The sequence below is a fragment of the Echiichthys vipera genome, assembly GCF_963691815.1.
Source record: "Echiichthys vipera genome assembly, chromosome: 16".
Lineage (NCBI taxonomy): Eukaryota > Metazoa > Chordata > Actinopteri > Perciformes > Trachinidae > Echiichthys > Echiichthys vipera.
This window is the reverse complement of record NC_139841.1, coordinates 14897606-14914653: the sequence shown is the minus strand read 5'-3', so window position 1 is coordinate 14914653 and position 17048 is coordinate 14897606. Positions and strand designations below refer to the sequence as shown.

The 17048-nt window shown below is 41.6% G+C and overlaps 1 protein-coding gene across 1 annotated transcript in view; it reads right to left on the bottom strand.

Annotated features, from left to right (window-relative positions):
- Nucleotides 1-17048, bottom strand: part of LOC310959211 (breakpoint cluster region protein-like) — an 81040-nt gene that overhangs the window by 9453 nt on the left and 54539 nt on the right. Inside the window, exons 3-13 of the mRNA XM_083930478.1 lie at nt 16190-16294; nt 15516-15701; nt 9780-9887; nt 8171-8231; nt 8008-8060; nt 7315-7455; nt 1846-1967; nt 1137-1302; nt 816-935; nt 446-521; nt 168-272 (exon numbers count right to left, since the gene is read on the bottom strand). Of these exons, the coding sequence (XP_083786604.1) occupies nt 168-272; nt 446-521; nt 816-935; nt 1137-1302; nt 1846-1967; nt 7315-7455; nt 8008-8060; nt 8171-8231; nt 9780-9887; nt 15516-15701; nt 16190-16294 (1243 nt within the window). The remainder of the gene's footprint in view (nt 1-167; nt 273-445; nt 522-815; nt 936-1136; nt 1303-1845; nt 1968-7314; nt 7456-8007; nt 8061-8170; nt 8232-9779; nt 9888-15515; nt 15702-16189; nt 16295-17048) is intronic.

The following is a 17048-nucleotide window of genomic DNA, read 5'->3' as shown; positions in this document are numbered from 1 at the left end:
ACATTTTTACATAGAGCTCCAAAGATAGCTTGAAATTTCACTATGGAAATATCATACGAACCGCTGAACTGAAAAGACTGCATGAGGATGAGAAACGGAATAAAATACGGACTAAACAGCATTTGAGTGTTAAAAACAACTTTCAAATGTAAAAACGAGTACCGTACCTTCTTTGTTGATGCTAAGTGGAATGTGGTGGACAGTCTGCAGTTTGACACAAGAGCTGGTCAACATTTGTAGCTCCATGGAGGTCAAGGAGGAAGTTTTCAAACCTTAGGTGGGAAGACAATAAATGTAGACTTCAAATGACATTGTATATTGGTCTGTTTGTCTCCACCACAAGGTTCTTGGATCAGGAGTTGCTAATGTAGGTTACACTTATCCATGTGTTGATCCAAATGAGCTAATAAAAATGTATTTCTTGAGATATATCTGGGACACTTACATTTCTTCTGCTGCTCCTTCATTAGCTCCCTCCACTCTGCTCGTTCATAGTCGGACGAAATCAGGAAACTGTAACTCTGAACACACACAAAAAAAGTATAAAAGGGCACATCAGTATACACAATATCAAAATTTGAACTTTGCAGTAGTTTTGTTTCGCCAGCTTTAGCAGATGGAATTTATCATACACCAATTTGCTCCATACTGATACAAGAAAGTCAAAGTATGAGACAGATCAAGCTAGAGTAGAATTCTATGGAAGATCAGCGAGGGCATATTGTGCTGGGAATGAAGCAGGAGAGGGAGAAGAACAAATGAAATGTGAAGAAGAAGAGCGTACGGGGAGCAAAAGGAGGAGAGAGTGTCGTCACCTTGCCATTCTTGTTGTAGACTCTGATGGGCATGCTCGGGGACGTTAACAGGAGCAGAGACTCCTGTTCGGACAGCTTTTTCCTGAGACGGTCGATGACCTTTGAACCCTTGTTGGCTCTCTGAAATGAAAGGGGTGAAAATTCAGTTAGATCTGACTGTGTGTGTATGTTTGTGTGGGAGACCTTAGCACGATTACCTTACATCGGACAAATTCTGTACCCAACAAGTAGTATGAAACACTTTCAAAATCCTTAAAACAAACTCAAAAAATGCACTGTTGTTCAATTTAAAAAAACACTTTTTTTGTGTATCAACGCTACCTTCTCTCTCTGAATCTCACTGCGGAGGTGTGAGATTTTAACCTTCATGGCGTCGAGCTCTTCGTCGGGGACCTGGGGGATGGTAAGCGGCTCGGCCTCCTCGGGGCCCTGGAAGGTCAGCTCGGTCAGGGGGATGTACCACTTGCTGTCATACTGCTGGTTTTTACTGCAGACGAAATAGAGGGGATGGATGGTGAAAGTGAGTAAAAAATAAGGATGTGAAGGAGGTATGAGGATAAAGGATGAGTGCGTTGATAAAGCAGGGAGGAAGCAGATTAATCTATTTGCAACAGGTCTCAGACATCTCCTTCATAGTGGGGTTTTAACCAAAGAACGAAATGTTCATTTGAGAAAAATTAATTTCAGACTGTAATGGGATAAGATTTGTGATATCTAACCATCTTTAGCACGCTCTAACTAATGCACTGCAGGTCAGCAGGTTAAATCACTGTGGAACAGGGCAGATATTTAATGCACCTGAAGCACTTTATCGTTTGATAAAGTGCTGTCATGTTGCTGCTAAATTCCCTACAGCTGCTAGCGTTTTATCTGTGTTTTTACTATATTTTGGACAAATTCCATCAATCGCATTGATATGGCAATTAAGTATTGAATCTTAATTCAGTGTTGATAATCTACATATTTTGGTGTATTTCACTGGGGCAGTGGCTCAGTGAGGATGAGATGAAAAACATGTCACGGTGCTTACCCTCCGATCTGTTTCTTCAGCTTGGCGCAGAGCAGCAGGTCAGTGAAGAGGAAGACGTGCCGCAGCTTCCTGGCTCCCTCCACCAACTCCACCATGAAACTGTCCCTCAGAAGCTGACGACTCTGTGGCGACAACACACAGAAACAGTGGGTCAGAAACAGTGTTACAACTTGTGGACAGAAAACAGTTAGGTTACAGAGCCTTCTCCTTTCATCCCACCTTACCAGTCCTCTTTTACCAGCAACAATTGTGGAGGAGACAGGGTAAAGAACAGAGTGAAGGGAAACTGGACTTTGTACTTGCTGCTCCGTCATTAGTGTCACAGCTCTTGTAAATCCTATTAATGTTCAGTGAATATCAACCAAATGATTACTCCCAAAGTGTGGAGGTTCTTGCATTAAATCACATTAAATAACCTAATCAGCTGGTAAATGCCTTTGTCATATTCAGGCATAATCAACAATTTCCAGCTTTTTGAGGAATGAATGATGTAAGGCAGACTGGAATCACTGATGTCAGACTATGTAATGAGATGTGTAATACTGCTATTTGTCAAAAGGGGGCAGTGATGTCATTTTCCAAATAATAAAACACATTCACAAGAATGGACTTGGAACAATAACAGGGAGCAGAGAAATGCCAAACCACATCTCATCACTCTGGTTTTACCTGTGGTGCAGGGTATGAACGGTTAGGCAGGAGAGGTTCGCTGTAAAGAAACTAAAAGAGTAAAATTTTGTATTTGAACTCTACTTCAAACAGAGCAGGTATTATTGACCATGGAAGGGACCTTGTAAATACAAATTCTAGTTCATTTTTGCCCCCATGCTTCCATTCTTTTGACTGCAAAGTATATTTTAACTACAAATGAACAAGTGGGATCAAACACTTGCTACGCTCCCATGGATAACAATGAATTTAGTTCATGGTTAAAACATGAAAGGTCCCATATTGTAAAAAAAAGTTACATGATTTTTTTTTATTAGAGAGCATATCAAGGTGCTATATAAATACTGTGAAAGTATCAAAACACTCACAGAGAAAATGCGCATAGCCCGAATTCAGAAACCGTGCCATTATTTGAGCCGCAAGGTTGGGTACAGAGCAGACTGGGCTTTAAGAGACAGGCGTGAAAAGAGAACTTTTCAGACAGGCATATTCAAACAGACAGTATTATCAATGTGCAGAAATAAGTGGTTCTGCAGTCCATCTACTGCTGCTCTACAAACCAAGTAAATAGACAGTAGGGTTGTCCACCAAGGTCTGCTAAAAACCTGTTGTTCCACGGACCACACCAGCAACCAAAATAGCCAACCTGACAACACCCTGGCAGCAAGGCCATGAAGCATGACATCACACTTGTCCCCCCCTTCCAACATCATGATCACACAGCTACTGTCACCACCAGAACACACCGAAGTGGAGCTGTTGCTTGTGTAGGAGAGCTTTACATGCTTACAAAACCTGACTGGACATCTGCTGGCAAGGAGGAGGATCATGCTGTGTCACTAAGTGTCAACGTATGTGCATGACAGAGAGGGTAAAGGGAGGGTGACAAAGAAAAAGAGAGCACATCGAAGGAAAAGTGGAGTGGAGAAAAGGAACGAAAGAAAGAGGAGCTCCCTATGGAATACATGTCATGCTGCAGTTTTCTTTTTTTTTACTATAGATACCAAACCATGTGACACAGTTCTGCTGCAGTGATCTGTTGTTGAGGCATTCATGCACAAGAGAGCACACATGAGGATCCTGCAGCAGATTATAATCACATCCTGATCCCTGAAATAAGGATCTAATAGAAGTCTAATTCCCACTGGTGGATGTAATTATTTAACACCAGCTAGATAATGAAGCCTGCAATGATGACGACCTGTGATGGATAACTTCCAGATGAGTTACCTTATGTCTATATGGCATATTTCTCTGTCTATATATCTGTCAGTCCACATAGACTGAGATATGATGAAATGGCTCTTTGTAATAAGTCTCTGGGAAGTATTTGTTCTCCATCGTTGGGTTTTGAGACTTTGGTGCCACAAGAACGGAAAATCTATGAAGTGATTCTACATGTAATGTAATCCCCTGAGGATTATTTCTCACTAGAATATAAAACAAGGCTCCATCTTACTTCTATCAATCTACATGCTGTCATGTCAGTCTATATTTAGGATATGTACTGTACAGTAGTTAGTATGAGACACTGGTCACACTTGCTCTGTTTAGTTTTGGCACTGAAATACCAAATTAAACAGAGAGAATGATCTCTCTCTCTCTCTCTCTCGCGCCTTAAAAAATGGCCAAAATGGATGGAATTAAGAGAGTATTAATATTCATTTTTGAATCAGAAAAAATAAATAATGCTTGGTTCTAATGAGTTTTATTATTTTAAGACTAAATGAAGGATTTGACACACTGCGTGTCTGCTGATACATTTCTTATCTTATTTAATCAATGTTCATTGTTTTGAATGTAGACATATTCCAGTTGAGGCTCATCCCTATACCTGTAATCTGATGAATTTAAAATTGTGCTAACGCTGCTGCTTTGCTCTGCTACTGGAAGAGAAAACATCCTTGAGAAACCAGCTGTCTCAGTGCATCAGATGGCATTTTCATAATATTGCACAAATGAGTCTCACTCTATTTACCATAAAAGCTGACCGGAACATCAGCAACACCAACGTATAAGGAGAGCGGCGTGAGGCAGAGCACGCTGACAGCACTGAACCCAGATTAAATATTGACCATCTCCTGCAAAAGCCTTGCTGAAAGCGTGTGCGTGGGTAATGGCATGAATTTACAAAAGATCCACGTTTATTCTTAGAACGCATGCTTGAAGGGGTTTCTCTGCGCTTGTGTGTTTGACTGTTGCGTGTACACACACACACACACACACACACACACACACACACACACACACACACACACACACACACACACACACACACACACACACACACACACACACACACACACACACACACACACACACACACACACACACACACACACACACACACACACACACACACACACACACACACACACACACACACACACACACACACAGAGTAAAAGTGAATTGAGATTTAGGCAGCACCATCATTTGCATTTTAATTAAGCAGCTTATGTTTGTCCCCTCCCCTCATCTTGCTGGGCCACGACCTCTAGGGGCCACTTGTGCTACTCTGCTGCTGCATGCCTCCACTGAACAAACCACAGGTAACTCGCAATTGTGTACACATGGAGGTTAAGAGTGAAATTTCAGGTCAGCTCGTAAATCTGCAATTTGGCATCTTTCTTACTCTGATCATTTTTGTCTTTTCCTGCTGCAGGTCCTATATTACACTCATTTTCAGGTTCATACTTGTATTTTGGGTTTCTACGGCAACATGTTTTCATGATTTAGTGTTCATAAAACATTATTTTTCTCATAATGTGTCTGAATATCTGTGTCTGTCTCTTTAAGCCCCCCTCTTAAAAAAAAGGCTGGTTTCATTTCTGGGCCATCAAAGCTTTCTGCATCTCTGCACCATTATTGTAGCTGTGTAACGGCACTGTAGCAGCACTTTCTACCTATATATAGTATAGTTGTGACATCACAACCGTACAGAAGTGCTAATGGCTTGTTTAAAGACACAGTTTCTGAATACGGGCTGTGTGCATTTCTCGGTGGATTTTAGTACTTTTACATTATTGCACCTCAACCTGCTTTATAATAAAAAAAGACCTTACTTTTTAACAATATGGGACCTTTAAATGATGGTCATTTAACACCTTTAAACCAACAGTGTTAATTTATCTCTGAGATAGAACACCGTGCTAATATTTACAGACTCGGTGTTCCTTTGACATTTCTGACTGTTTAAACAGCTGCAGAGCGCCGAGTGAAGCAAAACAACTCTATAACACTTAGATCAATAAAAAAAGAAAGTGCAAAAATATCACTCATTACAGTAATTCTGTAAATTATGTGAGCCTGTTATCACTATCAGCCACTAAGGCTGCTGTAAAAGACTAAATAAATGTAACTTTGTCAACACAGATCCTGCACTCATCAAATTTGTGTTGACATCACATGAATAAAGGATAATCTTTTTCTAACTCCTTTACTAAGTTTAACCATCAGCGCTATCAGTTCCTCTTTGGACATGTGAAGGGACAGAAAACTAAGTTATCAAACCTGTAATGATGTTAATGTACAGAGAATTTGTCATTAACGAAAACCGCATAACAAAGACATCCTCTCTACTAGAAATGATTTTTATTCTTGGCTAAAGCAATCTTTTGGTTTAAGCATCATCCTCCTCATCAGTTTCTCAACTTCCCAAACAACAACAATCTTTTGAAGCCTGCTATATTCTGCGGCTCTGTTGATGAAATGTAGACAAAAACCTCAGGCATATTACATACTCTAAGGTACGATATAATTAGCTCTATTGATTTCAATGTGCTGCTTTCATGTATCCGTAATAAATATTTGATGACTGGTGTGGAGGTCTGGACAGACTGGGATGAAACTGGGGGGCCTGCGGGGGATAAGAGGGGTAAGTGTGTGTGTCCGGGTGAGTGTGCGCGTTCAAAGGCAAACAAGAGAAAGAAAGCGAGTGAATGGAACGGAGAGTAGGAAAATGTGTGTGTGTGTGTGTGTGTGTGTGGAAAGGGTGCAGTAATGACCCCCCTGTGAGCAGAGGGAGGAGCCGGCACAGCCTTTTAGTTTGGTCACTCCCACCCTCCATTTATGAATAATTAACTTGGAATCTGCCAGTCAGAGCAGGCCGGTGGCTCATTACAAGGCATTATGTACGGCCGTGTCACACAAGCTATCAATCAAGAGGCATCCATTCTTGTGCGTCAACTCATCTCCAGGGATGACAGAGACAGTTGGGGTTAGGTTGTGAGTGTGTGTGTGTGTGTGTGTGTGTGTTTGTGTGTGTGTGTGAATGTGTGTGTGTGTGTGTGTGTGTGTGTGTGTGTGTGTGTGTGTGTGTGTGTGTGTGTGTGTGTGTGTGTGTGTGTGTGTGTTTGCGTTGGGGGAGATGGAGGGCCGGGGACGCCACAAGGGAAACAGAGCAAACAGAGAATCATCATCAACCAGGCAGCCCTGCTATGACCATATAAGGGCATGGGCTCTTCTTAAGGCTGCAGATTGGCAGCTCCTGTTCACTCATTCGACAGGGACTTCATGGTCATCTAGAGGGCGTGGTTATGACATCATCATGCTCAACATCAGAGCTGGAGAGAGTTAAATTGATGAAAAATGACTACATCTTTACTATAACCTGTAACCTCCGTAACCTGTAGAGCACTGGAGGACATGAGATTGCTTTGTATCACCTCTGAGTCTTATTTTAGTTCAAATATATCCTACTGCCTATCAGCTGCATGGAGAACAGCGTGCCAGTGAGGTATAAAACTGGACTACAGGACTGAAGTCCCTGGATGTTTTTGTAAATCTCCGAACGCTCACCTCTCCCTTCTTGACAGTCATAGACTGCCGCCGGGGTGTCGTCTCCTCGTTGATGCTGGACAGGAAGTTCTGGGAGATCCGCAAGGCGTCCTGCAGAAGCGGGTGGTCCGGGTGGCTGGTGGGTGTGTGTTTAAGCAAGTCCTGGTGAATGGAGAAATATATATACATTATATTTTTAGCTCAGTGATGCATAATCAGTGCAGTTACCCACTTCTGTCTAAAATACACCCCTGCTGTATGTATAGGTTATTAGTTTTTCATAGATGTAATAAACTAGGCCCTGAATCCTAACAATCAATTGTAAAACTAAGTCATTAACAGTTAGATACTCTGCCTTTGACCCATCCGTCCAATATTTTATACTATTCAGCATTACAAATCTCTACATAGAGATTTGGGTTGGGTAATGATGAAGAAAATGGTTTAGAAATGCCAATAGTGTCAAAGTGGATCTGTAAGTTATAGCTGAAATACAGTAAACAGTAGACAGTAAACAATACAGTAAATGTAAAAACATTTTACATTATATTTTATATTCTGACAATGTTGGCCAGTTGGGTTTTTATAACCTGCGTCAGGCCTTCTAGGGTTAATTTGTGCGCAACAGAGGCAGATACTAAGACATATGAGATCCTTGATTTGTAATGGGACATTATCAGGCGTGATGCTGCTTCAGCGCTCACTCTCACTTACATGAAGTACCAATGTGCTGCGAGTCACTCTGTCCACTGGTTTATAAAGCAACGCTGAACATGAAAAAGCAGGAAAAACAAGACTGAATTACGATGCACATATTTTAATGTATGTTATATTTGAACAGGTAGAATTTAGTAAAAACTAGCATGATGTGACTGACCTTCTAGAGAGTTCTTGGCCGTCTGGTCCTTAGAGTCTTTGGGGCTCCTCACCTTCAGGTTCTGATGGACACAAAAGTTAGGTTCTCTTAAAAAGAGCTTTTAAAAACCAGTTCAGTATAGTTCAGAAATATGAAAACATGGTGAGGTTATTATCCTTGCTCAAGCACTGAGGTCACCCACTTCCAAATTAATTATGCCATCCTCAGCAGCTTTTTCTCACCACCATCTTGCTCTGATGGCTGAGAGTCATGCATCATTACTTAGGCCATTAACAACCCTCAATGATGAATTCTCCATCCTGCATGTAGACACCAGTCTCAACGCTAACTGGTAGAGCTTATAAAACATAGATGAAGACTGTGAAAAAAATGTAGTATATGAACATGTGTTAAAAAAAGCTCAGACTTAGCTAGAGGTATACATTTAATAATCATACTGTAGTTCAAATGAGCCTCCCACAACGAACAATAAACCATTATTTGTAAACGCTGCATCTGAACCTATTTTTGTAGCTGCCAGACAAACAGAAAAAAACCCCAGAAAGCATCAAGAGAGCTGTAATACAGTTTGAACTCTCACTATTCCCACCCTCTTTAGAGTGGTTAAATGTAACACTGTAGGTAATGTAGAATACTTTGTTAAAACCAGGGTTCCTTTTCTTATAACAGCCTTCAAAAACTAGAGCCGAGGCATGAAAATAGGTGTTTTCAAATCTAGTTCATCCATGATATAACAAAATTTCTGAGCCCCCAAAGCTGTTGGAAACTTGTGTTCTGCGGAAAGAATAAATGTGCACATTTATTACGCTGTCAAGGCTCATCTTAGGTCTGAGTTAAGTGATACTGAGCTCAGATTTCCCTGGTCAGCAATGAGAAGGAGACTAAGCAACCATCCTTTGCATTGTCCCCCGTTTAATTGATGTACATATGTGTGTAGCTGAATAAACACACACGCAAAAATATTCAGCAGACCATGCACATTTAAGTGCAGGGAAATGCTGAAAGCTGCGTGGGTGAATAATAGGGTAGCGTTTTTTCAAGTACAGTGCATCAGGGACAAAACAGTTTAGCAGCTCTTTCTAACAACAGCTCTCGGAAACGGTTCCTTTCCCTAATAACACATAATTTAACACTTTGCTGTAAGTCACTTATTTTTCTTTGTCATGTTTGTGTGACAAGGTGATGCCGCCTTTCTGGCAATATATATATAAATAGTATGTATATAGTATACAGCTACACAAGACCAACGGTTTTATGTTTATATTATAGTAACAGTAACCATGATCTACTATGCAACACAGACTGGTATCTAGTGAAAACCAGTAGTGAACGTCTCTCATTGAAAATTTGGAGGAAGAAATGTTGCATATAAGCAAAACAAGTGTGCAGAATATCATATAGTGTGGGCAGGAATTATGGGACAACTTGTCAAACTCAATCGTATTGTTGTATATAGAGATGAGGGTATAGATCACAGCTTCAACCCCTGCAACAGCTTTGGGCGGAAGATAACCAGTAACAGTTTCCGATTCCTGTAGCTTTCAATTAAAAACTGATATATTTATCCCTGCTTGGCGCCGTTATCCATTCCTTTCTCTCTGCTTCTTACCTCTGAGATTTCAGCAAACTGTGTGTTAGCCTGGCAGCACTTCTCCGCCGTCTCCACAGCCAGCTCGTAGTTGTCCACAAATGCTCGGTAAACTCCGAGTTGGCTTGCCTGACGGAGAGAAAGGAAAAAGAAACAAGAGGAGTTGCGTTTTTAATTAACAAATTAGACATATTGAAATTAAATTCTTTGTCAGTGACTGAGATTTGTGAAGTGATTGTTCTGCCCGCAATCCATCCTTTCAATCCCAAAGAATAAATGAATAAAGTCACAGTAAACGCTGAGTTAGCGTCTACTGTATATAGGTGGAACAAATAGCCGGGAGGAGTTGAAATGGACTGTGGGGTTGATGAGAGGGATTGTGTAAATCTGAAATGTGAAATTGTTAAATAAGTATAATAAAGAAAACGCATTAGAGAAAGACAACAGACAGCCAGACAGACAGACAGACAGAGGCCCAGAAGCATAATGTAGCCTGCTCAGTAAATACCTTTGTCTGAACTGTTACTGTAAATGTGCACCGGTGAGTCACTTCATTTCTTCTAGTTCTAGTTCTAAGTTCTATTTGAAATATTTGACATTGCTAATGGACAAATATTTAACAGACAACATTAAGTCCAACTCATCCTTCTCAGTGTAACTTTGATAAAATACTACACCACAAAAGTGAGATGTTTAATCCCTGAAATGTAATATCTGAGATAAACAGTCAGCTGCATCTGAGAGACTCCATACTACAAAAAAAGCAACAACAAGCAAAAGGAGAGACACAGATCCACATGTTCACAACAACAGCGCGTAACCATGGTGCACCTAGCATCCAAGGCCCGTTGCTGTAGCAACCGGCAAGACCTGCACTGTGCCGGGGTTAGTAATTAATGATTGGTGTAGCGGATGCTATGAAAGCACATTTAAGAAGCTGGACGGCTGAATAAAACTCTACCAAACGCTGCCTCCCAGCGCTGCAATCCATCTCGAGGGTGAACAAAAGGACAATCAATTCTCCTGAACAAAAGCCAGAGGAGGAGAGAGTACAGTGGAGATGGACTGTGCACGCGCGCACGCGCGCGCACACACACACACACACACACACACACACACACACACACACACACACACACACACACACACACACACACACACACACACACACACACACACACACACACACACACACACACACACACACACACACACACACACACACACACACACACACACACACACACACACACACACACACACACACACACACACACACACACACACACACACACACACACACACACACTTCTAAAAATAACACCAAATACCCCTTACCTGAGTGTATTGAACGCATGACTGCACTGAACATGAATTATTACCTTGAAAGCTCTTCATGGCCTAGCTCATTGCTATATTTCAGACCTTTTAGCCCCATATGAGCCTGCGGAGCATCAGTCTTTACGGAGACCCACTGTAGATAGGGAGCTGGCATACGGCTATTAAGGAATATTCATCATTTTCAGTCCTTCTAAATTGCACAAGTAATACTGAGCAGATGATTCCAAATCTGAAGGTTAATCCAGGCTTATTACAATGTAGGTCTTATCATTCGTAGTCCTGGGCATCATTTCTTTCTGTAATGATGACACATTGTTGAGATCTGGGACCAAGGCAACAAGGCTTTAATGAAAGTCGACAGGGTGAAAATCGAGTCGGATGGTCAGACAGTTTAGCCAGATACCTGAATCACTTTAACTGGAGGTTGAACTGAAAGTAAGTGCACCCAAACTTGATAATAATCCCTCGTTGAACAGGGAAACTAAACTGCGATATGTACAGCGGGTCAAAGCTGAAACAGCAGACTGGGAAAGAGACCCACTTTGCAACAAACCAGATTGAACCTTTAAAACTTCATAGACTTTACAGTCAGGTCCCTGAGGAACTGGAACAACCTTTGGCAGGAAATAAGACTGGCTGAGTCAGTGCATTCTATTTTTGATTTTTAATTTGTTGCCTTGTGTGAAGCACTTTATAAACCGATTAGAAGAGGTCTACAGATATAGGGCTACTACACGTGTGTAAGCTAAGAACTATGCTTGACTCAAACTGGCCCCATTCATCCCCTCACATCCTATTTTTAGGCACGAGCCTGACCTTCCTGACATGCCCTGATCTTTGTCAGGAACGTGGAGTCACAAGTTTTCTCTTCATCATTCGCTTTGTTACGTTATTGCTGGCAGTTACAACACGTGCATGTTTGGTAGATGGGAAAATAGCCACCATGAATAAGTGTGAGTGTTAACAATAACTGTCCCTATGTGTGTTTTTCAAATACTCACTTGTGAATTTCAGGCAGCCCAAAATAAATGGATCTACATCTGCACACTAGGAAGAAGTAAAGTGGAAGAAGGAGGCGAGGAGAAAAGCAATTTTCCCAATCCCCCGATCCTGCGTCCTGCCCTGGGCCACACAATCTGCGCCACAGAGGAGGCCATTCAGAGCATGACAGTTTGACTTTGGAGGGAACTGGGAGCCCGAACGTCTGCCAGCCGCATCCAAAGAGCCGCACAAAAAAACGTCATGGAGGCTTACCGGGTGTGTGGCTGCGGCTACAGTATCATAGCAGAAAATGGCTTTGGGTGATGAAAGAAAGTGCTTGGGTGTTTGGATTTCTCAGTTCAGGATTTGTCCTGCGTGAGTGTATATGTGTGTGTGTGTAATCCACAGCGGAAAACAACATTAAGAAAACAGCCTCATGACAGACTAGGGACATAATATGAAAAGGCTGGATTTAGACACTTGGTTAGTAAGGGAGTTTAAACAGACTGAGATGTTTTCTTACACAGGGAAAAAGTGCACTTAAGTCTACTGTGATATAATGCTATTAACAGGCTATATTAGCAAGGTTAGGACCCTTTATATGCTTCTTAAACAAGAGTCTACATCTATTCTAGCAGCTCAATGCTTATCACAGCCATCTCCAGAGCAATGCTGTTACTACGGCAAAAACATTTTTCATTCTAAAATGCAGCGACCGAAAGAAAGCCTAGAAAAAGCACTGATTGAGATGTGATGGAGCATGGCCGCTGGTAAACAACACCTATGCGGAGCTTCCCCTACAACTGTAAACCTTGTGAGGAAACAACTGCAACCAGGTGTTGTAGAGCCAACATCTAACATGGTTCACCATCTGCATGGTCCATTTATCATCCCGCATTTATTTAAAAGCCGATTTTTTTAGATGGCTGCGATTAGGTTTGACAAAACCTGAGTAAAGCAGAGGGGAAATCAAGGATCAGCATCACATTTCATCTGAGAAATCTGAGTGATTCTCCTGTCCCACAACAAATCGTTTGTTGGATGATATAAGTATGCATCTTTTCCCCGTGCTAAGGATGGTAGACAAGCAGAACAATTTGTAGGTTGGCTGTGTTAGAATAAACATAATTCTTCTATTAATCCACAGAATCAGGGTTTTTTTGGGTCCTCTGTCTTCCAAGAGAAAGACTCAAAGCCAGTTTGTTAGTTTGCCTGTCTGCTTTCATGGTGTAAAACCTTCACTGTGCTGCTGTGTGTGAAGTGCGCATCTAGGAAGAGCAGAAGTGAGATTTATCCCTATTTCCAGCCCTCAAACGCTTCTCCCTGACACTCATGCTCATAACCTGTCAGCGACGCTTTACCTCTTCCTCTTTTTCTCTCTGTCTCTCACCTTCCTTGTTCTGATGTTTTATGATTCCTGAGCCCATCTGCTCCCCTCGCAGATTTCAGAGTCATGGTGAGACAGCCTAAATCTACTTGCCTATCCGACTCTCATCCTCTCAGTCCCCCCCCATCCCTTGCCTGCATCACCTCCTAACCGAAAGGCTGTCATGTAGCATTTTTCCTTTTTTTCCCTAAGCGTCTTCTCCTCCTGACTTTTATTAACTAGTCTGGAGAGAGAGAGAGAGAGAGAGAGAGAAAGAGAGTGAGAGGGGAAGGGAACAGGGCAGAAATTGTGTGTGCGTGTCTGTGTGGAAACTCACTCTGCTCAATATTTATGTTTTACCCACATCAGTACCATGACATCACGTCTTTGTGGGGCAGTTTTGTTGGAATTAAAGGCTAATGTGACCAAGAAGCAGTTTTTAGGAAATAAAAATTATATATATGAGCTTTAAAAGAAACTATTAGATAAAAGCTGGATCTTGGCGGTGGAAGTTACAAATTAAATCCGAATTTCTTAGCTAAGCAGTGTGTGTGTGTGTTAGTGTGTGTGTGTGTGTGTGTGTGTGAGAGAGTGTGTGTGTGTGTGTGTGTGTGTGTGTGTGTGTGTGTGTGTGTGTGTGTGTGTGTGTGTGTGTGTGTGTGTGTGTGTGTGTGTGTGTGTGTGTGTGTGTGTGTGTGTGTGTGTGTGTGTGTGAGTGAGAGAGAGAGGGAGAGGGAGAGAGAGGGGCTACTATTTATAGCAACTTCTTCGAGACACAAAGCACACAGTGCAGTGATGGCCTCAGCTGCCTGAGGCAGAAAGGCGGCATTGTGAAATCTGCCTGCACCTCCCTCTGTGTGTGTGTGCACGCATGTGTGTTTGTGTGTGTGTGTGTGTGTACATGCATGTGTTTTTGAGCTTGAGTGAGTCTGCGAGGGAGAGACAGGGAGAGTTGAGGAGACACTAGTGGGAGAGGAGCAGTATTTCTGAGAGAATTAACAAATGATTCATTGTGGGTTAATTGACCCATTGTGAAAATGATTAAAAAGACCCAGTGTACATTTGGCCCTGACATCCTTGGCAGAAACTACTGGAGGGAAAAGAGAGAGGGGGGGGGGGGGGTAAGAGAAGAGAGAGAGGCCTGTGAATGTTCTCATTTCAAGAGTGGCTGTTGAAGAGGAAATAGGAAGAAAAGGACAATTCAGATTCAACTTGTCTACATTTAAAATGATAAAGAAGAGCATCAGTAGAAAAATCTAATTGGCATTTCTTTTATGGGTTTATTGAATTATGCTGAGAGATTCTGCTTCTGAAAGCCTTTCAATTCAAGAAACAACATTACTGTGAGTAATGTCACTGTAGCGCAGTAGTTTTGCTTCGAGTCTCCGTCCGTAGGTCAGAAAACGTAGCTGTAGTACCCTGAATGTCTATTCTAATACTTTTTTGGGTGCACAATGTCACTTTGAGTAAGTGTTAGGTCAGGCAGTTACATCTGCAGTCATGGGTACAGACCAGAGATGGAGACTTAAGTCACACACACAGGAACCTGAGACTTGACTTGAGACTTGTCCTCAAAAGACTTGAGACTCAACTGGGGTTCGAGATTTGGGACTCATGAACAATCTTTATTTTATTTTTTATTACATGTATATATATATATTATATTACAATATATTTGGTGCATTAACAACTGACTAAATGTCATTCCCTCTCTTATCATCATGTTTACCCCTATGATCTGTGCTTTCATTGTGTGTGCAATAGCCTGTTTAAAGTGATCATAAACTTAACAACTAATCAACGCTTATACTGTATGCATTTAGATAAAAGAGTGATGGTGGTTTTGAATTCTATAGATATAGCTACAAGCAGACCGGATAGCATTCAGCAGATGATAGAATGATAATAAAAACCAAAAGAGGCTTGAGACTTGACTTGGACTTGTGACCAAAAACTTGAGATTTGACTCGGAATTTCAATAAATGACCTGTGCATCTCTGGTACAGACACATAAACTAAAAACCCCAAACTCTCTGCCCCCCTTGACTAATCCCGTTTTTTTTCCTCACCAGTTTCTGGAAGAGGTCCCCGACCCTCTGGTGGTGGCTCCACTGCTGGACACGGGGCAAAAGTCCGTCGTAAAACTCCCTGTGGATCTCATAGAGCTCAGGCACTTTGAAGAAGATCGTTTCTATCTGGGCCACGGTGAGCACAGGCTGCGACGTCGTGGCTGCGGCCTTCAGGGGCTTCATAGGCTGAGAGACAAAGAGTGGAGATGACACGTGTAAAAGTCGCTTTTGCAGGGCTTCTTTGTGCGAACTGTAAGCACTTAAGGGAGACATTAACTGCATTAGTTTGTTTTCCATGATTAACATTGATGTTTTTTGTCATAAGTCACATGGAAAACAGCAAACAGTTCTGTTTTGGTCTTCAAAAATGCCTCATCTGACTCTTTGGCCGCTAAATGCTCCCCTATGTTCTATATATTTTACCCACCCAACTGATTGTAATCTTTCTAAGTTCCATTCATATTTTACAGATGCATCTCATGGCATTAAAATGAATTAAGTGTGAAGAGTCTATCACCAAACCATTTCATATACTTAATACTCAATTAGGCTAATCATCTGGCCTACCGCTTTTAACATTCTAGCTTACAATATGGCCTAATATCTGTGTGTGTGTGTGCGTGTGTGTGTGTGTGTGTGTGTGTGTGTGTGTGTGTGTGTGTGTGTGTTCTCACCAGCAGTAGCGCCTCCAGGTGACTGAGGTATGTTTCCTCAGTGGCCAAAATCCCAGACAGGACCCACTTCCTCATCTCCAAACCTTTTTCCAGGTCACATTCAGTCTGTAACAACACACATACATATAATAATAAAGTTAACACAATATCAGCCAATACAATATTATGTATAATATAATACACACCATATACTCCAATCCTGTACGTGCCTATTATTCTTCTTTTTATTTTTTTCAACAATATCTTTATTGGATTTTTTTTCACAACAACCCTAGAGCTGAATGAAAGGATAATGTAAAACAATATATCCCTTACACTAAGCCCACCCCTACTGGTCCGTCTATACATTCCTACAGAGTGTGTGCCAAGTCGAATAAGTAAGAGTAAATACAAGCCTTCAGTATATCATAAAACAAACAAGCAAAAACAAAATTAGCCCAATACATTTACTGCCTTTTTTTTTTCTTAACCATTTTTACATCGTATCATTTTGTGTGTCTGGGTCACGAAGAACACTCAAAACATCATATTACTCCTTGCATCAGCTGTTATATCACTTGTTTGTAAATCTCAAATTGAAGGGTTCCAGATTCTTAGCTGAGCTTGAAACCTCTGCAGGTTTGCCGTTTTTGCAACATTTGCACCTGCAAGAAATCCTCCCCATTCCCTTCAGCCCAGTCGAAGCTCAGTGAGGAGTGCGGACATGAAAGAAAACAGACTCAGAGAGATTCCTTCGGGCTGTCTTGTTTAACCATGAACTCTGAAATAACTCAAACAGGCAGGGTCTCCCGTGGGAGCAAGGTTGGCGTATAAATATGTGTCTGTGAGAGAACGTGCAAATGCAGAGAGAACACACACA